The following is a 22,521-nucleotide window of genomic DNA, read 5'->3' as shown; positions in this document are numbered from 1 at the left end:
ATTCAGATCAATGTGTTCTTTCACTATACTTCCCACAGTACATGGTGTTTCCAGCAGACAGCAGGCACACACAGCAGTCACACAAAAAACAACCAACCTTGCCTTATAACTTAGACTAATCTCTGTGGAATGTTTCAGTCACAGGATTTCAAGGCATTTTGAGGCTCCTTACTGTTATATCTTTTTAAAGCATATATTTCTGGCTTGTAGGAAAAGCCCCTGGGATTAATCTGAAATTAAAGAAAAAAAAAAAACAAAACCTCAAACTCAAAAACCTAATATAAAGAAATGTTTATGGACATGCATGGATGCAAGATATGAAAACAAAGCTGAGCCAAAAGATTGACAGAATCTTGGCTTTAAAAAGTACAAAACAATGTGAGAGTGTAAACTCTGAATAATCTGACTATGTACTTTCACAAGGAATTTCACCATTGTTGTCACTTTGACACAAAATCCCCTCGCATGGCATCACAACAAAAAGGTCTACAAACAGTAGTAAGAAGAAAGTAGTAAGAATAAATAGATAAAATAAAGTGAATATACTATAATGTAATCGAACCTATCACTTGACAATAGAATAGAATAGCTGTCACTGGTAGTGTACTCTTGATGATGAATATACAGTACAAGCAAAACAGTGGTCTTGTTGACCTCGGAGAAGTTCTCATATAGATCTAATATTTTTTTTTTGCACAGCAAGTGAAACCAGTGAGCAGGATGAATTTTAGAAAAAGGGTGACTTTATTCACATGATCACACAGTTTCCATTATGTACCAAGTAAATGTGTTGTTTATATATCTGTATACATCCACCCATTTCCTCTAAAATGATCACACTGAAGCGTCTCTTTGCCAATGCTTTTTGCCTTTCTGTCGGGAAAGATATGTATTGAAATCAGCATGTGTTTCAGGTTGTTTTTCAGGATTGAGTTTCAGTGAGACAAACGTGAATATTGACTGCTCCAGCGCTCTAGGAATGTTGTCCTTTTTTCAGTCTTTTGACATTTTTTGGCCATGCCAAGGAAAATACTGACTTTGATAATAGAAGGAAATCTGATTCTGTCTACATGCACTCTATCAAGGCATGCAGAAACCAAGCTGTTTCAAATCCCACATGAGTGTGTTTAGTAATGACTTGTCTATCAGAACATTTGTGTAGATTAGGGTCTCAGAGTGCAACACTGCTTTCACAGTATTCACAGACAACAACACACATAGTGTTCTCTTGCTGGGGAGCTCAGCGTGTATGGATGTCTTTTGTGCATTCAGTGTACTACAAGCAGCGAGGGAATAGAGGAGTGGAGAAAGGCGGTGTGTCTTTCTAAGTGTGTATTTTTTGGAGGGAGGAGGGCTTTGAACACTTTCCTAATTGACCACAGTTTGATATTTCTTAGGGTGGGGCGTGCATAACACATTTCCCAACATATCTAGCAAATAAACAGAAAATCCTGTTGAAGAGGCAACATTATAGCACATTTTACACCAGTATGTTCTAGTTATTCTAACTTTTTCTCATTGTTTGAGTAAACATATTTCTTACTTCTTATCTGAAGTGTTTTGTGTTGTAGTTGACAGTAGAATCATGTGTAAAGGAAACTGTTGCCTATTGTGTGGATTGCATGAGGACTGCTCAGTGACATTTTACTTTTGTTACCAATTAGATAATTTCCCCTCAGCATGTGATTTTTGTAATTTTTAAAGTTGTAAGCTCAGGGCAACAATATAACAAGTTTGTGATAAACACCTGGGGAAAAACCAAGATCATATCGTCCCTTAATGCTTGTACAAGATGAGAAAGGTATTTGAGCTTTTGAAAGTGAGATGTGTTGTATCTGAATGCCTTTGCAGACAGTAATGTTGACTCTGGAGCCCTGGCTGCTTCAGGCCAGGAAACATCACTAGCACTAGGGCCATGTGGGACCTCTCCTTAAAAAAAAGTTTGAGATTTTTTTCACAGCCCATTGTAGGCAATCAGGCAAATAGAAGCTTGCAGTTGTGCAGTGAACAGGCACTTTTTTCCAGAAGGCAGAGGGTAATGCTCAGTCTGCTGACAGGCAAACCAGCAGACCGACAAGAAGTCAGGACATATTCTCATAGCACTAACAGAGTCTTCTGAAGCCCACTTTCACTCTCTTGGGTGTGATTGGTCCTGAATGCATATTCAACCTCCTCTACTGCTGGCAGTGAAGACTTGCAGATGCACTCATCCACAGGCTTACTTTTTAACCCTGCCTCAACACTGACACCAAAGCTGTACCCGCAGGAAGAGGATACACATGTCAGTCACATGTTGACAGAGCTACAGGTGGTTTAAGTTTGAGCTTCTGGTTGACTGGAAGGGTTTTTTTGCCTCTGTGAGGAGCTGTAACATCTTTGGAGCCAGTATGCAGCCTGTTGTTGTTGCGTGTTTGGTATTTGTCTTGTTGAGCTTGGGTGAAGCTCAGGTTGCCACACAATCTCAGGGTCAAAGCCAGAGTCAAGGACAGGGGCAAGACAGTTCTGCCAACCCTTGGAGGCAGGTGATTCAATGGGAAAACAATGGCCGGGTGTTTAGCCTGCTGAACAGTGGAGCTGAATACGTCCCTGCTGGGGCAGAGGCCCAACACAGAGGTCCCAGGGTAGTCGTGGCGGATGCTCGTTCACGCTCTTCACGCAGACCTCAGGGAGGCAATGTCCGCCGACAGGCTCCATCAAGGGGATCCTCTGAAACTGTCCGAGGGCAGGCCAGACATCCTTTTGGCTTTGGCCAAGTACCTGATAACTGGAGACAAACCACAGGCAGCGCAGGGGGTGGCCAGTTCCAGGGATCCACTAGCACTCGCTTGAGACCATCCATAGGTTCTTCAGCTTCATCCTCATCTTCTTCATCATCCTTTTCTTCATCTTCATATAATGTGCCATCCTACCCACAGTACCCGTTTCCACAACAACCTGCCTTTCAGCCAGTACCTTATGACCCTGGTTTTGTGGAGGGACAATTCAGGAGCTTTGAGCCACCCTTTCAGCCAGTTGCTGGTGGAGGGTATGGTGGTGGTCGGACTTATACTGGAGGAGGATATGGAGCTGGTCTGGCCCCAGTGCTCCCAGGCTCCCCTTCTGATTTTACTGATGACGGCTACCATTACTACCAGTCTTACAACTATGGGCCCAATCCTGCGGTGCCTGCACGTGCAGCCCAACCACCATTTACAGATGGTCTGGACCACAGATACACCCACAGTATCTACAACGAGGACTCCGCTCCTGTCGTCAGCAGCCCCGATGCAAACCAGGCCATGCCAGTGGAGAGGACAGGACCAGCCAATCAGCCACCTATTAGGAGCCCTCAGTATGAACAATTTCCTCCATTTGGAAGACCCCAGCCTCCTTTCCGACAGCCCGTTCAACCAGGCAGAAATTCTCCAAACTCGGCCCTTGAGAACCCCAGTGTGAATGTCGGAAGTGTATACCGCGCAGAACAAAGAGGTACAGTAAGCTTTTTGTTTGTGTGTTTGTGAGCACAGTGTAATCTGTTTTACCCATTTTGTTCAGAAAGTTTGTCCAAATCTTGATAATAATAATAAGGGAGACTGTGGCACCTGAATGGAGTGGCAGTAAACGCAAGTTTGGAGGTTTGTGTTTTTTGCTTTTCATTCTAATTCTTAAACATTTCAAATATTTCAGCTTGTCAGTGGAAAAAGGTAGCATGTAAGCATTCATCCCAAGGTATTTCTCACTGCGAGGCAGCAAATGAAAACCTTGCTGTGTGATCTCTGTTGCTGCTGGACGTAAGGATTTGAAATATGTAAAACCCCGGAGAGTAGAGAGCTCACCACCACCTCAAGTACACAAAACATATTTCTTAAATATTCTTCTTTTATGTTTGTCAGATACCTGGAGTAATCAGAATGAAATAGCTGCCTATATTCCAGCCTCTTTTTCAGTTGACAAACAAAGTACAGTGGACACAAGGTTCATCTTTTCCCACTTGTGTGCTTATTGAAACCAGGTGTAGAACAAGCGCTGCCAATGCACAGAAAGCACACACAAGAACCACTGTGTTTTGTGTGCAGAGTTCTGTGCTACAAGAAAGTAGATTGGTTCATGAGGCTTGAGCAGTTCGGTAATGCGGTGGTGACCTCATATGGGGGCTGGTGGGCAGTGGCTGCCTCCTGGGCCTGAGGTAAGAACAGGGTAAACAGGGAAAGGGGCTACAGTACTTCACCACTCTGAGGGGGAGGGAGAGCATGGAAAGTCCCGGTAACACATGGGGTCCATTGCTTCAGCTACAGGAAATCAAAGAAATATTTTGCCAGATTTCTAGAGGGAAGTGTGGAGTGGCACAAAATACAATGCACGGGCTTAGTAAAGGTTTCTGTGACTAAGCAGGCAATTTCTTTGACTCTATTAGCAATTCATCATGGTTATTTCCATAACATTTCACCCTGCTAAGGAGAAATAAGTTCTCCCTAAGTTTATTGTTAAAGCTGAGGAAAAAAAAAAAATAAGATAGCTAAATGTAAACCAAAGGTGAAGTATTTTTTATGTTCTGATTGCTGAAGGCTGTGTCTGGTCTGAGTTGAGAGGAGATGGGGACCTCGAATGAGTTACTCAGACACTTAAAGATGCAGATTTAACTTTTGCTTTACTCAGTGATCTGTCTAACTGTGCAGACGTCTCTCTGGTGTGCCGTATGCCTTGCAACTATCATTCATTAGACACTCTAGAGCTGGGAGCTATTTCTACAGCACAAAAAGCCAACATGTGTGCAGATGCCTTAGTGCTCTCGGTAATCATTGTGATAAAGATTCAGCCGCTGGGAGCTGTTGAAAAGCTGACATTTTTATTGCGCTGCTTCATGGCACAGGATTAAGCTGTTACAGTACTGTAATAACTATTGTGATCTACAAGTTCAAAATTTACTAAAAACAGAAGTCAGAAGACTAGCCTATTTATACCACTATTTTTAAAGAACAATCAACTATATAAATAAATTTATATCAAGCACAAATAATGTGATTGTATAGGCAGTGAACAAGGCGGCAAGCATTACCGCTGGCAGCCAAGGTAGATACAGTAACTGCAATGATTAAGATCATGAAACAAGTTTCAATGCAGAACCACCGCCCAGTCATTGCTTTTAGTGGCCCATGTGGTTCCACAGACAAGTTTTTTTTTTTTTTTCACACTAACACATTGTAAATAGGGCTTGACGCTCACAGCATAGTGTAGTATTAAGAGAGCATGAACTCTTCAAGGCATACTCCCTGTAGTGTGTATTCAAAGTGTTAACCAAACAAATACTTTGACCACCTGCACAAAATCGGAGCAGTTTATTGATGTTACAAGTGACTTCTTTTCTGCATTGGTTTAAAGACCTAGAGTTTGTAATGGAACAGTGACCCCACCTCTTTCCTCTTGACCTGAGATGTAAAACCAACTCTGTTTCTTAGAAATTATGCTAACCACATAGCACTAAATTGTTTTTACAATTATGTTGTGTGGACAAACACAGTCCACTGCCAGGGTTATACTCACAGGCTAGGTTTTTTTGGAGTAAATGAAGGGCTACACCCCACCAACATCACAGGGTGGTGGTTCAGGTAAACAGTGGGGATAGAAAGCACTGTCATACCAGAGCCTGTGGTATGCATCCAGACTATTGTTAAGCAAGTCCTCTAAATTAAACTGGCATACTATATAAGTCGCTTATCTCTACCTGTATAAGGCATAGAGTGTCTGTTAATCCAAGACTACAGTCTTTGCATTGCCTTCGTACTGCGGGATCAAATCTTTTGCCAAAAATAAATGCTATACTTGTCACATTGTACGGATATGTTCACACTGAATGTTTTTGTGACTTGCAAGAGACCTTCATTTCCAACATTTCCTTAATTTGGTACAAAAGACAGAGGAATCCTGCTGGCACCAAATGTATTTGCTGTGGCATATTAGTTATAGACTACATAAATGTCATTTTTAGGGGACAAGGACGGGTGCTAAAAGTCCATTTCTAATACCAGACCAAGAACAAAGGATGCATTCTGATCAACTAGGAGTGTAATTTGCAAACTGTTTTAAGGAGATGGAGAAAATCTATTCATAAGGGAAGTTTACCTAGTGTTATCTATACCCTCACGCAGTTGATGGTTGAGGGAATCTGGCATGGGTTGTGCAGCCTTGGTGACGGCATGTTTTCTTCCTTTGAAACATGCAGTGAGTGAAGAAAATGTCTTTATTAAAGCGTTGTGGCAAAAATGTGTTTAACAAATTCTGCATTTTGATGCAATTAAATCCTTTACAGTGTAATTTTATCTCTCTTTTTTACTCTCTCACTCTTTGACAAAGCCACAAGCAGTTGTAGGTAAAAATAATTAGAGTGTAATTGGTGGAGATGAATTAATTAAGGCAGCTGCAAGACAACACCACTGTTTTTTTTCACTCACTAGTTTTACCATATCTTCAAATTAAAAGAAATATTTTTATTGCCTCAAAATTTCTGAAATTAATCTAGAATATATCAACTGACCACCAAACAAAAATGGTTGACAATCATGAAAATGGATATGATGTACGCGAATAGTGTTTATTGCAAGACTAAAAGTAGAGACTGTAACTGACAAAGGAAGCTTTGAAGGGTATTCATTTTTGTTTTTCATTAAAAAGTGACCTCAGTGAGTCCCAAGCATTCCAGTCTAACAGTTCTCTGCAGCTAACCAGTCTATAGTTTAAAGTACCTAGAGAGGAAGCCCTCTTGTCTTTTATTATGCTGTATTAGATGGCATAATAAAAAAAAACCTGACAAGATTCAGTTTCTTCTCTCTGTGCCCCACTTAGAGTGCAATGTGTGTCTTTGTCACATGCTGTCGAGAGCTGATCAGCTTTGGCTCCTCAATGCACTTTATCCCTGTGAAAGAGACCCACTTTCACATTTCAAAAGATTAGAGGGCAGAGAACAAAGCCTTCCTAGGGTGAGGTGAAAAAATGGGTTTGGGAGTGCTGTTGGAAAACTTGCATTTCACACTGGTCTTACATTGTTTACTTGGTCTGGCCCAGGAAGCTTCCACATGTCCTATACCACTGCCTCAGACAGAGTTGTCAGATGAATGTTTGCACAGCAGCCGCAATGGCAATACCCTTATTTAAACTTGCAGCTGGGGAGAAAAGACTCACATAAGTGTTAAACGCTTGACAAATATAAAAGAAGAAACTTCCTATGTGGTTTCTACAAACAGACCATAACTAAAGCCCTTCAGACTAGTCCAAAATGTAAAGATAAGGGGTGCCTTATTTAATAATCTATCTTTTTTTTTCCATGAATGAAACGTACTTTAAAAGAAATTAAAGATTAGTCATAGTTTTTGTTATTTTATTTATGCTTTCAGGCTTAGAGGTCAGACGGCTTGACTTTTCAGTTGCTTAAACACGCTCACATTAAAGCATGTCTGGCTTTTGTGAGTTCAACTGAGAGGGGTGATAAGCTGTGCCAGAGACCCTTGCTTACATGGCCTTTACTGGGAACAGGACAGGCACTCAGTCTGACAAGTCAGGCCTGCTATTTTTCACTTGATCCTCAGGTTTCCTGGCAGACACTCTGGCCGGTGGCCCACTTTAAAAACAGCAGTGGTTTGAGATCACTGTTGTTTTTCTCTGGCACACACGTTCTTCCTCTCTTTGTCTCTGTCTGGCTCTTTTGCTGTATCTCTGTGCACCTTTGCTTTTCTACATCTTTTCACCTTTTTGCAGACACCAAAGTATTAGGAACACAGAATGCATCGTAATAAGCACCCATGTGATTCTGTAGCTCAGATATTGAAGAAAGATTTAACCTTATGCCCAACAGATATGACTAGTCAGCTTGTGTTTGCCATGTAAAGGTTAAAAGCCAAATTGACTCATTCATAAGATTTGTGTCATAAAATATCACATCACATTAGCAATTATGGTAAAGAACCAAATGTAACCCCTTCACAGAAAACTCACCTGTCTGACAGGCATATGGACAAAAGTATATTATTAGGAAAATATGCCATACTTTGTAATACAGAGTGATTATTGGTCAGTGACTCTTTGTTAACCAATCTTGAACATCAGAGTGCTGTTGCATTGTTCTCCATCCTATTATCCATCAGCACCATCATATGATGGAATTAAAAGATTGGTGAAAAATATGCAAAAGTGCTCTTTGGAAGTTTTAGGAACCCAGAGAGATCAAATGTTGACGTGTCAGAAAAGTTTAGTTATAAATGAAGTCATAGCAACAGTGCTCTAAATGTTTGCCATTTGTCAACAGCACTTAACAACATTGTTTAAATATGATGTACAGGTAAATACTCTTGATTTCAATAACAGCAGATTTGTGTGAATGTTAAGGAAATTACTTTTTGTAACAAGACTGTGTGCTATTTAAAGTGAATGAATGAAAATATAGTGAGCGGCCTATCTATCATTTCAGGTTTGCCCGACCTGGTTCCTGATCCCAACTATGTCCAGGCATCCACATACATCCAGAGAGCCCACATGTATTCTCTCCGCTGTGCTGCAGAGGAGAAATGTCTGTCAAGGTAAACCCTATTCTGAATGTTCTCTACTGGCGTGTGTTTGTTTATTTACATGTTTCTCTTCTTTTTAGTGGTTTCATTGTAATGTCATAGTATCAAATGTAATGTCATAATATCAAAAATTCTTGCTCATATGGGTTCTGCTTTTATGTTAGTGACAGATATTCTCATTTCAATGGCTTCTGCAACTTCTTTAATGGCAGCATCATGGCTGAGTGTTGTGGTAGTGGTAGTGTAAAGTTTGGTAAATTGGAAACAATAAATTGAGTTTCCTGCCCTAGTGTGATACTTTGGTGGTCTGATGTTCTGTACAGGTTATACTCTGCTTTGGATCAATGAAATGTTAATTTTTATGAAAGATTAATATTTCCTATAAGATTCTGCACCTTTGGGTAGCATTAACCAGTGAGTGAACCTATCCTTACATAGCCTTCAGTATTGTACTCATTCTGTGTAATATCGGGAAGAAATAATGAGGAACACTGACCAACAGCACAACATAAGTGAACTAAATCCTGGTCACCTTTGGGGATACAGGCTGTTGTTAGTCTCATTTCTTGGTGTTGGTGGATTGCATCCCCTCGAGCCCTGGACCTGCGCCCTTTGACTGCTTCTGCACTAAGGACACTATTGAAATGATGGAAGTGTGCTGTCCCCATGGCCGCTCTGTTTGCCCTCTTTCCCATCACAAGCACAGCCATCCCTCAAAGCCCTTTCATATCCTGTCTGAGTTTGCAGCAATCACCGACAGATGGGCTGTTATAATTTGCCATACACTCCAATGTCAACAACAGCCACAAGACGAATGGGTTAGATCTTCAGTGGTGTTGTGAACTTGAGGTTGTGCCTCCTTTTTACAGAAAAAAAAGTGAATCCTGCAACAGAGGTTTTTCTCTCCCCATGCTGAAGCTGTGTATTTGGGGAGATGGCTGTAATCTGTAGAATGAATTATTTAGTACATATGTTCCTGCCTCCAAGCCTTTCCAGCTCTGCTCTTTTTTCTTGTCTTAGTTATGAGAAACAGACATGCTTACATTCTTTTTGCAGCAACTTGTGCAGTTTCCCCTCACTGTTTTTTGTCTTGATGTATGTGCCTGCCATTCAGCTCTGCCTATAGCCCTGAGACCACCGACTATGATGTAAGGGTCCTGCTGCGATTCCCACAGAGGGTGAAGAACAAAGGCACTGCAGATTTTATGCCTAACAGGCCACGTCATACCTGGGAATGGCATAGCTGTCATCAGTAAGTACTTAACACAAACAGATTTCATTCTACTGAGGTGTTTCCATCTAAATTACTTCACTGGCATAAAACTGGCATTGATGGCTAGATGACTGTTTTTTTTTAACTGGGACAGCAACATGACAAGCTATCACAAAGCATGGGAAGATATAGTCCAGTTCCAGTTCAAACAAGAAGTGGAAATTACAATGTATTTTACAGCTTCACTTCACTTTGTTCACTTAATGCTTCACAGTCACTGACTATGTAATTTTGTCACTACTTTAGAAAGCGAAGTGGTTGCATCATCATAACTGAACACATAAAGGCACTTTTGTACTTTCAGCAGTCAGTGAACACATCACCATTTATACAGCCCTGACATTTAGTGACCGAGCACCTTCAGTTCAATGCTATGTTGAATTTGATACTAGTCCAAGCTGCCATGTTCATTTCAGTACTATACTAGCCTATATCATCAGTGGACATAAAGTTAATAGATCAGTAGCTTATTTTACACAACCAAATTATATGATTGTAATTGCTTTTCTGGCTTTTGTGATCCTCATAAGCTTATAATGTTGAAATAAAGTATTGTGAACCAAAGATGAGCCGACAGCAGCACTCTCTGCCACCAGGGGTAAAAGCTTCTGATTCAGTTATGTTACAATGGTGAATTGTGTTCAAAACAACACTGGGAGTTGGATGTTATCCAGCCAGAGAACTCCAGCTGACCTCATTTTATGCAGGTGAACACCAGAAGAAGAAAATGCTTAAGTAGTAAATTATTTTGGATGTAGCCCTGGTTCACAATATCAGGGTTCGGCTGTCATGACTCTGTTGATGGCTGCCTCCACTGGCTTGACCTTTGCAGCAATATTTTAAATCTGTGGTTTGTTGGCCCTTCAGGTGATGAAAGTCTATTAGTCCATACCAGCACACAATTGCTTCTCTGCAGCAGCCTGGAAGAGCTGGAGGACACAGAGTCCATGGCCATTATGTTGATTAAGTACTTATCAGTTTGTTGGCTGGGTCAAACCTATGGAGTTTTTTAGAGAGACATGCCTGTGTCACATGAAATACTGTACATGAAATTACACTTTAAATCTTACATCACAATACGTATAGTGGTATGTACTGTAGCTGTGTGGGTTTGATCAGTTTAGAAGGCCATTTTCTCAATGTTTCTTTGCTAGTAGATAGATTTTTGTTGGTTTAACAAGATACTAGTGGCTCAGACTGAATATCTCTTGGGGGCTGCTGATGAGGTGATTTTTGAGTGTATTATCATTGTTTTATGATATTATATACCATGTAGTCTGGCTCTTATCTGAGTTTCAGCGAGTCCACTGATTGATGCTAGTGCCAGGCTTTACTCTACTATCCTCATCTTAGAGGAATGTTGATTGGATGTTAGGAGATTGGCTGTGTTGTTGCTGTCTGACAACAGTCTGCATTTACACAGCGGTTCCCAAGAGGCAGAAAGCCAAAGCAATCATTCCACTGGCTCTGTGATCAGAATGACAAATCAATCCATTTTTTCTGTCAATCTGTGACACCAGATCACGCAGCATGATGGCATGGATATGGGTTACTGGGACAAGAGTGCTTGGTTACAAAGAAATCACTTTAAAGGAAGAAAATCTTTAGCCAGACTATCACAAAAAACCGTACTCCACTATATTTTTGTCAAAAAAAGCTGTGTAGTTGACAGTTTCGCTTTCCATTACATTCACTCCCATCATTCTCACTTGAGTATTTGAAGAAAGGAAGGGAACAAGCATCCCCTTGAGTATCGTGCATTGTGAAAATGTTGGAATTCGGTGTATTTTTTAGACAAATGAGGACAGAGAATTCCATGTGGATCTTTTTTTTTTTTCCAGTCAGAGTGGGATGCATGCAGTGTTTGATTTGTTCGACGTAACTTTTACTGTTGATATTGCAAAAGTCAATAATAGAGCTCTTCATTTTATGCTTTATTTATCTCATTGAATTGTAATCCCATTTGTGACCTTTGTCAAGATCATGGTTGGTATTTGTGCAGGTGCTTGAACATATGTCTTCATAAGTAGCATGTCAATGCTTAATAGATCTCAAAGGGTCTACTGTAGTTCTCTTACAACCCAAGGTGTGATCTGAGAAACCTTCAAAGTCTTGTTTGTTGCAAGTGGAAAATGACTCATGACTACGAAGAAGGACTGGAATGTATTGCACATGATGATGATTACAAGCTTTTCTTGTTAAATCCGTTATATGTCCTTCCAACACTACATTCTCTAAAGTTGACATAGTCAGTAAGGAGATCCAGGATTCCAAGGAGCCAGGGGACCATTCCAGGCACCTTGTAGTCCAGTACCTCCCACTCTTTTTCTCTGCTTTATGCATTTCTTCTTTTGATTTCACACAGACACATACAGTCATATACTGTAGATGATAATATCAGGCAACGCAAAGCCTTTGTTTTAACCTTCCAGTCCCTCCAAATCCTGTCCTGGTTCATTCATATGTGTCAGTACATAAATTCACATGTGTATTTCAGAAATTGATAGTGTACCCATTTGCTGCATATAAAATAAACCTATAAACAGACATGGGCACATACTTTTAAATGTCAACAGGTGCAAGAGAATACTTTATCCCCACAGATACAATAAAGATAGTGTTCAGCCTCAGATAACAGCAGACGACAGTTCCTACCTGAGTGTAACTTCTAATTGGTTGTGTCTCCTATGGAAAAAATGAGCCGGGTCACTTCCTCCATCAATGGAAAGTACCCACTTTCCATTCCAAGTCATCCTTCAATCTTTAATGACTGTTCCAGTACAAGCCGTTGCTATGTTGAAATATGGGCCATGAAGTAACGCGAAAGGGCAATATTTATATAGTCTGGGTTTGTCTGACTGTAACAGATCCAGTGCTTACCTCACCCACTAAAACAACTGCAATCAACACTTAAGCATACTGTATGGAGCAATATAAGGATGAAGGGGTAATGAAAATAAATACTTGAAATGTATCACGTAGCCTATCATTTCAAATAGGTGTTGCTTTTAAGAGTATTCTCAGTATCTTTCTGTATTTGCATCTAAATATTCAAAAAGTGGGCAGCATGGTGGATGAGTGGTTAGCACTGTTGCCTCACAGCAAGAACATTGTGGGTGTGCAACCTGACCTTTCTGTGTGGAGTTTGCATGTTCTCCCTGTGCTTGCGTGGGTTTACTCCAGGTACTCTGGTTTCCTCCCAGTCTAAAAACATTCATGTTAGGTTGATTGGTGACTCTAAATTGCCCATAGGAGTGAGTGTGAGTGTGTGTGGTTGTTTGTCTTTGTGTGTCTATATGTGGCCCTGTGATGGACTGGTGACCTGTCCAGGGTGTACCCCTGCCTTCCACCCGAAAGAGAGCTGGGATAGGCTCCAGCAGATCCCTGTGACCCTGGTTAAGGTATAAGTGGGTATAGAAAATGGATGAATGGATGGATATTAGTTTTTGTAAAGTGCCTTGAGATGATTTGTATTGTGATTTGGCGCTATACAAATAAAATTGAATTGAATTGAATTGAATTGAATTGAATTGAATTGAATATTCAAAAGGTTTTACCTTCTAATCTGACCATTAATGATGGATTAAAAACATTTATATCTCATCAGCTTGCAAGTGTCACTACAACTTTAGGAAGAATTACTGTGCTGGTACATGTGTGTTTTTTGTTATAAGAAACTTTGGTAACATGAAACTGCTGTAATCCACATTATATATATGTAATACATATATATTCACTATATATTGGGCAGGCAAAATCTCTCTATGATATCCTGATATCCTAACTAACTTACATTCAATTCAATTCAATTTTATTTGTATAGCGCCAAATCACAATACAAATCATCTCAAGGCACTTTACAAAAACTAAAAACCCAACAAATCCCTTATGAGCAAGCACTTGGTGACAGTGGAGAGGAAAAACTCCCTTTAACGGAAGAAAAAACCTCCAGTAGAACCGGGCTCAGTTTGGGCGGCCATCTGCCTCGACCGGTTGGGGTGAGTGGATAGAGCAGAGAGAAAAGAACAGCAACAATAAACAACAAATAGACACTGCAGGTTGGTGGGGCCAGTAACTGCACATCAGCAATATACAGCTCCAGGACCAGGGACACCTGCAGAAGATACAGAGAGAGAGGGAGAGAGCACAAACTAGGGGAGAGAGAGAGCACAGGGTTAGTGACATCCCTTCACTCTACACTGAATGAAACACACACACAGCTTTATAAAAATAATGAAAACCTTTATTTTCCCAGAGTAAGCAGCTGGTAGTTTATAGAAATCCAAATAAAATGCATGTATGTCAACTTAAACATATCAAACCATATGCTCTTATTATAGGACATTAGTATTAGACACTAGAATGTTGATGTAGTATTCAATAGAGCAAAAATGTATTCTGTGTGTACACAGAAATAGTTCAGACTGTAGAAACTTTAAAATCCTCATACAAGATTTGAATCCTCACTCTTGACATAACGTATTTGTTGTGCCTATGGCAAATATGTTATGGCCAGAAACCTGACAGCCCTGCTTCATGTTCAGCACTGTGCCACAACCTAGAAAAAAATAAGTTTACTGAATTAAAAATGTAGTGATCCTTTGACAAATTCTGGAGTTTTAAGAGTCTTCTTTATGTGATTCCTAAGCTGTTTTACGGACATTTATTTAGTTGCAATACCTGAATGCACAAATGTACAGTATGATTGAATGAATCACACATGTGGCTTTGATTTGTGAAGGGAGGTACAGTACAGTTTGTACTTGACACTGACACACCATCACAGTGTGATTACTGTGTTAGAGATTTTTTTTTTTTTTTTTAATAAAGAATGTGTGTATTTCACATAGATATTTGATAATGTGTGAGCTTATTGAACTAATGTGGTTTGGAGATCAGTCTCTGCTGCATTTGCAGTATTTTTACTACATGCAGAAGAGGTTAAAACAATAAAGCAACTGCATAATATCGTTCAATCACATAGGGTTTTGGATTTATATTTATAAGAATTTCAGGTATGTCTGTATGTCAGGTATGTCAATAATTGAGTTGTTTTTACTGGTTTATATAAATGATGACTAAAAATAGAGCTTTTCCCTTTAACAGAATTCTAGCATCTTACTCAAGTACATTATGTTCTTGTTAACATGTACCACAATTAGTTACGCTAGGAAAAAAAGTAATAGCATCCTGGGTCACTTTGACATTTGGTAGCCATATAGCAGTTAATACTGGAGATGATTTCTAATGGGCCAGATCATTGACAGATGCGATTGGATCATATTTCGGTTCAGTTGCAATTGATCAGTGGCCATGTGCACCCATGGCTTTCCTAAGCTACTAAAGCTGCGCAAACACACAATAACAAACTGCAACCAATGCACAAACACATTCAAGTTGATATAAACACAGACTTAAACATACCGCTCACACAGATATATATATCCACACTTGCAAATAATGCCACGTACAGATACGTACACACCAGCACACACATTTTCACACACAAACACCTCTGATGTGGCTGATACAAGCTAATTAACCGCATTTGTACATCATTAGGGTGTTAGTGTCGTGCTTCAGCAATACTTTGTTGTTGCTATTAATTAGTATCCATTGTCCTTTGATACTTAATGTGTTCAGCCTAGGTGGAACATTACTTGCGGAAATGGTAACAGATGAGGTCAGTAGGTTTTATATACAGTAGATAAATCCACTACTTGTCTTAAAAGTCACTTGGATAACGGTGTTACAAAAAAAACCAATATAAACTTGATAAAGTGACTTCAAATTCTACTTAAATTCTATTTTAAGTTTAAACACACACAGCCTTTTGCTTGTTCGGACAGGCACTACCACAGTATGGATGAGTTCAGCCATTATGACTTACTGGAAGTTAGTACTGGACGTAAAGTGGCAGAGGGACACAAGGCTAGCTTCTGTCTGGAGGACACAACCTGTGACTTTGGTCACCTGAAGCGTTACGCCTGCACCGCTCACACTCAGGTAATTCAGCAAACATGGATCAGTGAAAATCTGACTGGAAATTCTGGCAATCACTTTCTTTCACCCAGTGCTTTTATCCACTGCATATCCCTAAGCTGTATCTCTGCTGTCCTTATGCTACAATATACAATGCTATAGAGTCTCACTCTCTCTCTCTCTCTCTCTCTCTCTCTCTGTCTCTCTCTGTCTCACTCTCTACTACTTACATTTCACATTCAGATTAATAATACAAAATACTGTATAATCATAAGGCTCTATTGGTCCCTGTTGAGAAATTCACACACTAACCAGTATGTTAAGTAAAAGTATAAACTTTAATAAACTATCTCTTGCTTTATCATTAATGTGAAATGTGCCATTCTGCATAATGGAGAATTTTTCCACCAGTATATGTAGACTATAGTATTATAAACTCTAAGCCTCTAAGCTATACTCCGATTGGTATTCCTTAGGACTGTGTGTCCAACTCTGTTTCTTCAGGGTCTGAGTCCCGGCTGTTATGATACATACAATGCTGATATTGACTGCCAGTGGATCGATATCACAGACGTCCAACCTGGAAACTACATACTAAAGGTAAGAGTCAAGTGAGTTGCTGTGCATGGACATCACAGGCTCAAATTTTATGGAAGACCGCAAAGGACCAGGTCACCCAAACCAACTGGATCAGGTTATAAATTCAAAGTTTCTAGGTCCAGAGTGTAGCACCTCATGGCTCAATGGCACAGGTTTCCCAGACATCTCATTTTCATGCAAATGTTTTCAATATGGCTGTTTATTGAGATTTAGTAATTATGGTGATTTGTAATGTGCCTTCTGTCCCCTGTCTCCAGCTCCAAGTAAATCCCAAGTTTCTGGTGCTGGAATCAGACTTTACCAACAACGTGGTCAGGTGTAACATTCACTACACGGGACGATATGTTACAGCAACCAACTGCAAGACAACACAGTAAGTAAGACAGAATATACATGTCATTTTCCCACTTATAAGTTGCAAGGAAGAACATGACAGGCTGGCAAATGGATGCAGTTTTACAAAGAACCTCACAATGTTACTTTTTGGACTTAATGGGTTCTTGGTAGAAATGTTTGATGGTCTAATGAATTATGATCTCCACTTAAGATTAAAAGCCTCTGAAACTTTCATATTTTCCCTCTGAGGGTGTTGAACTTTTCAATAGCACAATTAGGGAGTATATCATTGCACTCAGAATTGCTATTATATCCTCTTGAAATGACTTTGTGTGGAGAGTGGATACAAAGTATCATTAAGTTCAAGTGCTCTAGCCAAACTCCCTTAGTTTTAATGGTACAGTGAAATATACATTTAAAAATATGTTTGAAAGTATTTGCAAAGATAATAAAAGCTGGATTTAATGGGTGGGTTTTTAAGGAGCTGATGTAAATAATAATTACTTGCAGTGCAGATGCTGAGTGCACTATTACCATAATTTAGGTTTGATGTTTAGCATTTTTATGGGAAAAGCAATTTGCTTAAATCATTCTCTGATATCAACACTAATATAGTTATATTTAAACATACATTTTCTTCTCATTTCAAACATAAGAGCACACCTTAATTGTAATTATTAACTTCAAATATAATTAAGATTCAATATAGGGTTGAAATTTGTTTCTGATGTATTGACTACAAAAGAGAGGTTTTGTTATTGGTATAATTTTCTGTTTCTACATTTAATATGTTATGACAATATGAAAAACTGCTTTGGTTAAAAAACTCAATAAAGTAGAGAAAAAATCCCAGAGGAAAGTATTAGAAATGGATAAAACAGTGCCTTTATCTGCTCCAAAATAAACAGCAGCCATTAGCATTATGTACAGTTAAAATAATAAACAAGTATGAATCACTCTCAAGCCTAGTTAGCTTATTTTGTGATGCTGCATTAAAGAACATGTTGTAGCACATTCACTGTGTAGTATTTGCCACATTAGGCGGAAGCATTCAGAGGATAGTGAGCTGAAGTCATGACGTCACATTCAGGCCTCAGTTTCATCAGCATCTGTAACTCAGAGCAGTCTTTTGTTTTTTTCCATCAGTCATTCTCAAAAATATTATGCATGTTCTTGAGGTTTACTGTCTGTGTTCTAAGACAAATCAGCATCGTCAACAAAAAGAAATCCAAGAACGCAAAGTATTCGTGATTTCTCAAAGCAAAATAACTATGAAAATGTTACTTTGTGAGCAACTGCAACTCCCATGAATAAAATTACAAGCAGCAATGCTCTTATCTGTTAGGCCTTTGACATCCTATAAAGTGATGTTTGTTAAGGACTGCTAAAAAAAAACATCCATCCAGCCATCCTGTGTACTGCTTAGTCCAATTCAGGGTTGCATTAGGCTGGAGCCAATGCCAGCTGACATTAGGCGAGAGTCGGGGTACACACTGTGGACAGATCGCTAGGGCTGTGGACAGATCACAGGGCTGACACATAGAGAGAAACAACACACACTCACACTCACGTATTCAATTTAGAGTCACCAACCTGCATGTTTTTGTGCTGTGGGAGGAAGATGGAGTACCCAGAGAAAACCCACACAGACACAGGAAGAAAATGCAAACTCCACATAAACAGGCCCCATGTTCAAACAGGATTTGAACCCAGAATCTTCTTGCTGTGAGGTGACAGTGCTAACCACTGCACCGCACAAAAAAAAAAGCATAAATATTGAATAAATTAAATATTCTACTTTACCATAATTACTCGACTTATGGGCTGCAGTGGATGGAAAGGTGGACCTATCTGTGTCTTCTAAAAAAAAAGGTTTGTGGAGTTTGCATGTTCTCTCTGTGTCTGTGTCAGTTTTTTGTTTCCACAGTCCAAACACATGCCTGTAAAGTTAATCGGTGACTCTAAATTGCCTGTATATGTGAATGTGAGTGTTTGTCTCAAAGTGTCAGCCTTGACAGCCTTGGCCATCACTTGCCTAATATCAGATCAACTCCAAAATCTGCACGATCTTCTTCAGGATTAACAAGTAAATCTGATGGATTGATGTTTGCTTGTGAGTTCCTCAACTGATTATTACCGAAACTATTGTGCTGCTCTTTGTAAATATCACAGATGCAAATCACTCTTAGACAGCTGTACAAAACTCTCATTGTAATTAAATTGTTGTGTTAATACCTGTATCAAAAAATCTGTCTGCAAGGTTTGATTCAAACCTTCTGATTTGAATTTTGTTTGTTGTATATAGCAAAAAAAAACAAAAAACAAAAAACAAAAAACTAACGTATCATTAAGAAACTTCCATTAGCTTAACTGGCTATTTAGATAACTGATGTGCAGGCAAAATCTACAGTCATGGGCTAAAAATGAGAAATCAAATGCATACATATCATACCTAGCATCATACAAGAATGTGAAGCTTGGCGGAGCATCAGTATCAGCTTAGCAAACAGATACGACCCATGGGAGGTAGCATTTGGCAAATAAATAACTTTCATGGTGTGCTAAAAGCTTTGGTAAAGGCTTGGTTTGGATTATGCACAAAAACAACTTGGTTAGGTTTAGGGGGGAAAAAAAACATGGTTTGTGTTAGAATAATCTCATCATTGGTTCCAATAATAAACATGTGTTTAAGATTATAGAACAATTCAAACATGATTAATAGAAACAACATTGACTGGGTTTAAAACACAAGACAAGCATGTTTTGTCGACCCACTTGGCCATCCCAGCTTTCTCCCCAAGCACCTTTATTGCTATCGAACAACTTTACTTCCTCCATTGTTCCTGTCATAATTACTGGCGACCACTAGAGGGCTTTTTTCACTTGAACATAGACCGTTCTGCTATTCTGGGACAACAATAAAATGTAACAATACATTGTAATAAGCTACTTGCAATAATGTCGTATGGGGTCATTTAGTGTGTGAGGACAGCCTCAAGATAGTTTAATATACCAGTAAAAATGTGTAATTAGCTATTTTGAAATGAACACTATTTTTGACAATGCTTTATTACCATTACCATTTGATGATGGTAACTCACAATTTTTCCACATTGTTTATGATATATTTGAGATTCAGGATTTTTACATAGTTTTGATATTACGTGATGAACATGAAATTACTCTAAAATACACTAAAGACATTGAAAAAGAGGACAGAGAAAATAACATCTTACATGTGCAGTATCTTATATTTCATGAATATCACTAAATTCCTCTCTCATAAGTGGTCTTTTGTTGTTGTCTGTTTGTTTTTAGGTCTTGATCAGGTACTGGAAGGCTGCCACGCTAGAGTGACCCTGATTGGTATTCCATTAAAATGTGAATGGAATCCATTTGCTGTTGGTTCATTGTTGATGTTTGTCCCTAATAGTTTGTGTTGTTTTTGTATGTGGGTCCATGGCAACATGAGCTCCACTGGCACTGATGAGAATGTGAGGGGTTACGGTAGACACACACACGCACACAAACACACACTCACACACACACAGACACACATCGTTGCATGTTCAAATCCTGATAATGAACCAACAGTCCAGATGCCTACAATTTACTTCATAGTATTGTCCTACCAACTATATTTCTTATATTGCAACTCTTCAAGTCTGGTTTGCTTACCCTATATGAAAGAGAATTTACTTTCAAAGGAGGTGTTTACTGTATTTGGACACACACATCTGTGCACACCTCCCACAGAGTGGTTCTGTTGGAATTATAAATAAAGCGTGAAATGGTGCCAGTGCTGAAATGAGCGGTTCCAGACAAGTTAGGGTTTAGCTGCAACCCAACAAATCAAATTAAGGGACAAAGTCTTCCCAGGTGCATTCATCCGTGCATTGTGGGGACATACAGAGATGCCCAGTGACTCAGAAGAACGATATTTTTTTTTCCTTTCTACTGCCACAGTGGGTCAAACAGGGATACTGTGATTCTCTGGGCGCATCCTGTTTAATGTTGTGTTAACAGCAAGAGGAAGACAGCAGGTCATATTTGCATTTGTCAGTTCCATCAAATTGTAAGTCAGCATAAAGACAGTCTGTCAGTACTAGGCACTGTACTTCTCCAAATCCTTGCATATTTGCACCCTGTCCCCATTTGTCCTTTTTTTATTTCAGTAAAACAGGAAACTCAACTGGCAGAAAATGGTGCTTTCCAGAAAACAAGACTCACAGTATGTAAGCTGTTATGTTTACACTGCCTTGAGGTCTCTTCTTCAATTACCAACACTGGTCAGATGGCACATAGGTCATCTATACCTTTTGAAGAATGTATATACAAATAGTCCACTGATGCATGACTTTAATGATGAGATAATTTTGTTGTAACTGATTGTACTTTCTTTATCCATTTTGACTTGTTACTGTAATTTGTGAAATTCAGTGAACACATCTATATATTTTCTTTTCTTGCCAATCTGATTTATTCAAATTGTATGTGTTGTTAGAAAACACACTACTACTACAGATTTGGTATTATAATGCAGTGTGCCAGAAAGCTCTCTGTACCTACCTCTCAATTTGAGTGAGCTGTTGTTTCCTGTTAAGTGTTTAGTTTCCATTGTAAATCCCTGTGATGGCTGACTGTGGCCTCCTACAACTCTGCAGCACACAGGTAAACCCCTCAAATCTGCTGAATATATCAAAGAAAACACAATTTGATTTCTTAATCATACTTTAAAACACTTGAAGAGTCTTAATCCTTAAGATTTCAGCCCTGGTAGAATTGGTGACACCTGTGTTTGTTGGTGATAACAGGAAGTGCAGTTGAAAGCCACAGGTTGTGGGGACAGCAAACACTGTAAAATCTCTGTTATGGAAATACTAGATGTAAGCATATGGTGCACCTGTTTACAAGGCAATCAGACAAGCTGATGTTTTGACAAAGTCAATCAATAATTGGCCTTCTTCCATGCTATAGCAACTGCATTTCATGCTGCACAATGACAGGACATAGTAATAGGCTGCCTGCAACTCCTCATCTATTACCTTACCGTTGCTGGTCCTTCTTGTCCCATCAATCACTCCAATATTTCAGATATAACAGATCTGCTATCCAAAAATGCAAAAAAAAAGGATCATTGTCTTGTTTTGCAGAAACAAAAATATTACATCTCCTGTGACTTTTTTACAATAAAATACCAACCCATGTTTTGCCAGTTATGTTCTGTTACCAGTAACTTCAAAACACAGTCACATAGTTTAAAGAGAGTGAATAGCAAACAGTGAGGCTGTTATCAGTGAGATATAATTACAAACAATAACTCTCATTAAGATGTAAGCATGGTTTCCTCAAGCATTCCAAGGCAGCTTGAATCTTTCAATTCATGAACCATGCGACTAAATGTAAATACAATGGTTGGCTTTGCACGAAAATCACCTAATATAAGACAGTAGCAAAAATGGTGTTTGATTGCATTAAAATCTTAAGGATTATTACTTTCAATTCTATAAATGTGATTACTTGACCATAATACACAGGTCTTTCATATTGTACTGTAAATAGTACTTTAATTTGAACTGATTCTTCTTTTACTATGGTAGCTCATGATTAAACTGTATGCTCACTGAGAATGATGCAACATTGTGATTCTGGCATTCAGTGGAATGACAGCAGAAGTGTAGGTGACAATTACTGTATACAGCATCTTTGACATGTGGTGATTAAATTTGTATTTCTCTAACAGTGAACACCTGCCAAAAATGTCATATGCAATAAATACATTTACACATCTGCTGT

General features: G+C 39.1%; 1 protein-coding gene across 1 annotated transcript; it reads left to right on the top strand.

The window, feature by feature from the left end:
• The first annotated feature begins 1,985 nt into the window (after positions 1-1,985).
• loxl1 (lysyl oxidase-like 1) lies at positions 1,986-22,515 on the top strand. The gene is made up of 7 exons (XM_026293987.1): positions 1,986-3,468; positions 8,438-8,546; positions 9,649-9,786; positions 15,657-15,813; positions 16,294-16,389; positions 16,647-16,762; positions 20,044-22,515. Exons 1-7 carry the CDS (start codon positions 2,388-2,390, stop codon positions 20,048-20,050), a joined length of 1,704 nt encoding a protein of 567 aa, XP_026149772.1. The 5' UTR covers positions 1,986-2,387; the 3' UTR covers positions 20,051-22,515.
• The last annotated feature ends 6 nt before the right edge of the window (positions 22,516-22,521 follow it).

The sequence above is a fragment of the Mastacembelus armatus genome, chromosome 3 (assembly GCF_900324485.2).
Source record: "Mastacembelus armatus chromosome 3, fMasArm1.2, whole genome shotgun sequence".
Taxonomy (NCBI): Eukaryota; Metazoa; Chordata; class Actinopteri; order Synbranchiformes; family Mastacembelidae; genus Mastacembelus; species Mastacembelus armatus.
This window is presented reverse-complemented; position numbering and strand designations above follow the sequence as displayed.

Bases quoted from the DNA above. Each gene is read 5' to 3' on its own strand.
- loxl1 (XM_026293987.1), top strand. From the start codon at position 2,388: ATGCAGCCTGTTGTTGTTGCGTGTTTGGTATTTGTCTTGTTGAGCTTG. The intron at 8,547-9,648 runs GTAAACCCTATT...CCTGCCATTCAG, and splicing joins GAGGAGAAATGTCTGTCAAG to CTCTGCCTATAGCCCTGAGA. The intron at 9,787-15,656 runs GTAAGTACTTAA...TTGTTCGGACAG, and splicing joins GAATGGCATAGCTGTCATCA to GCACTACCACAGTATGGATG.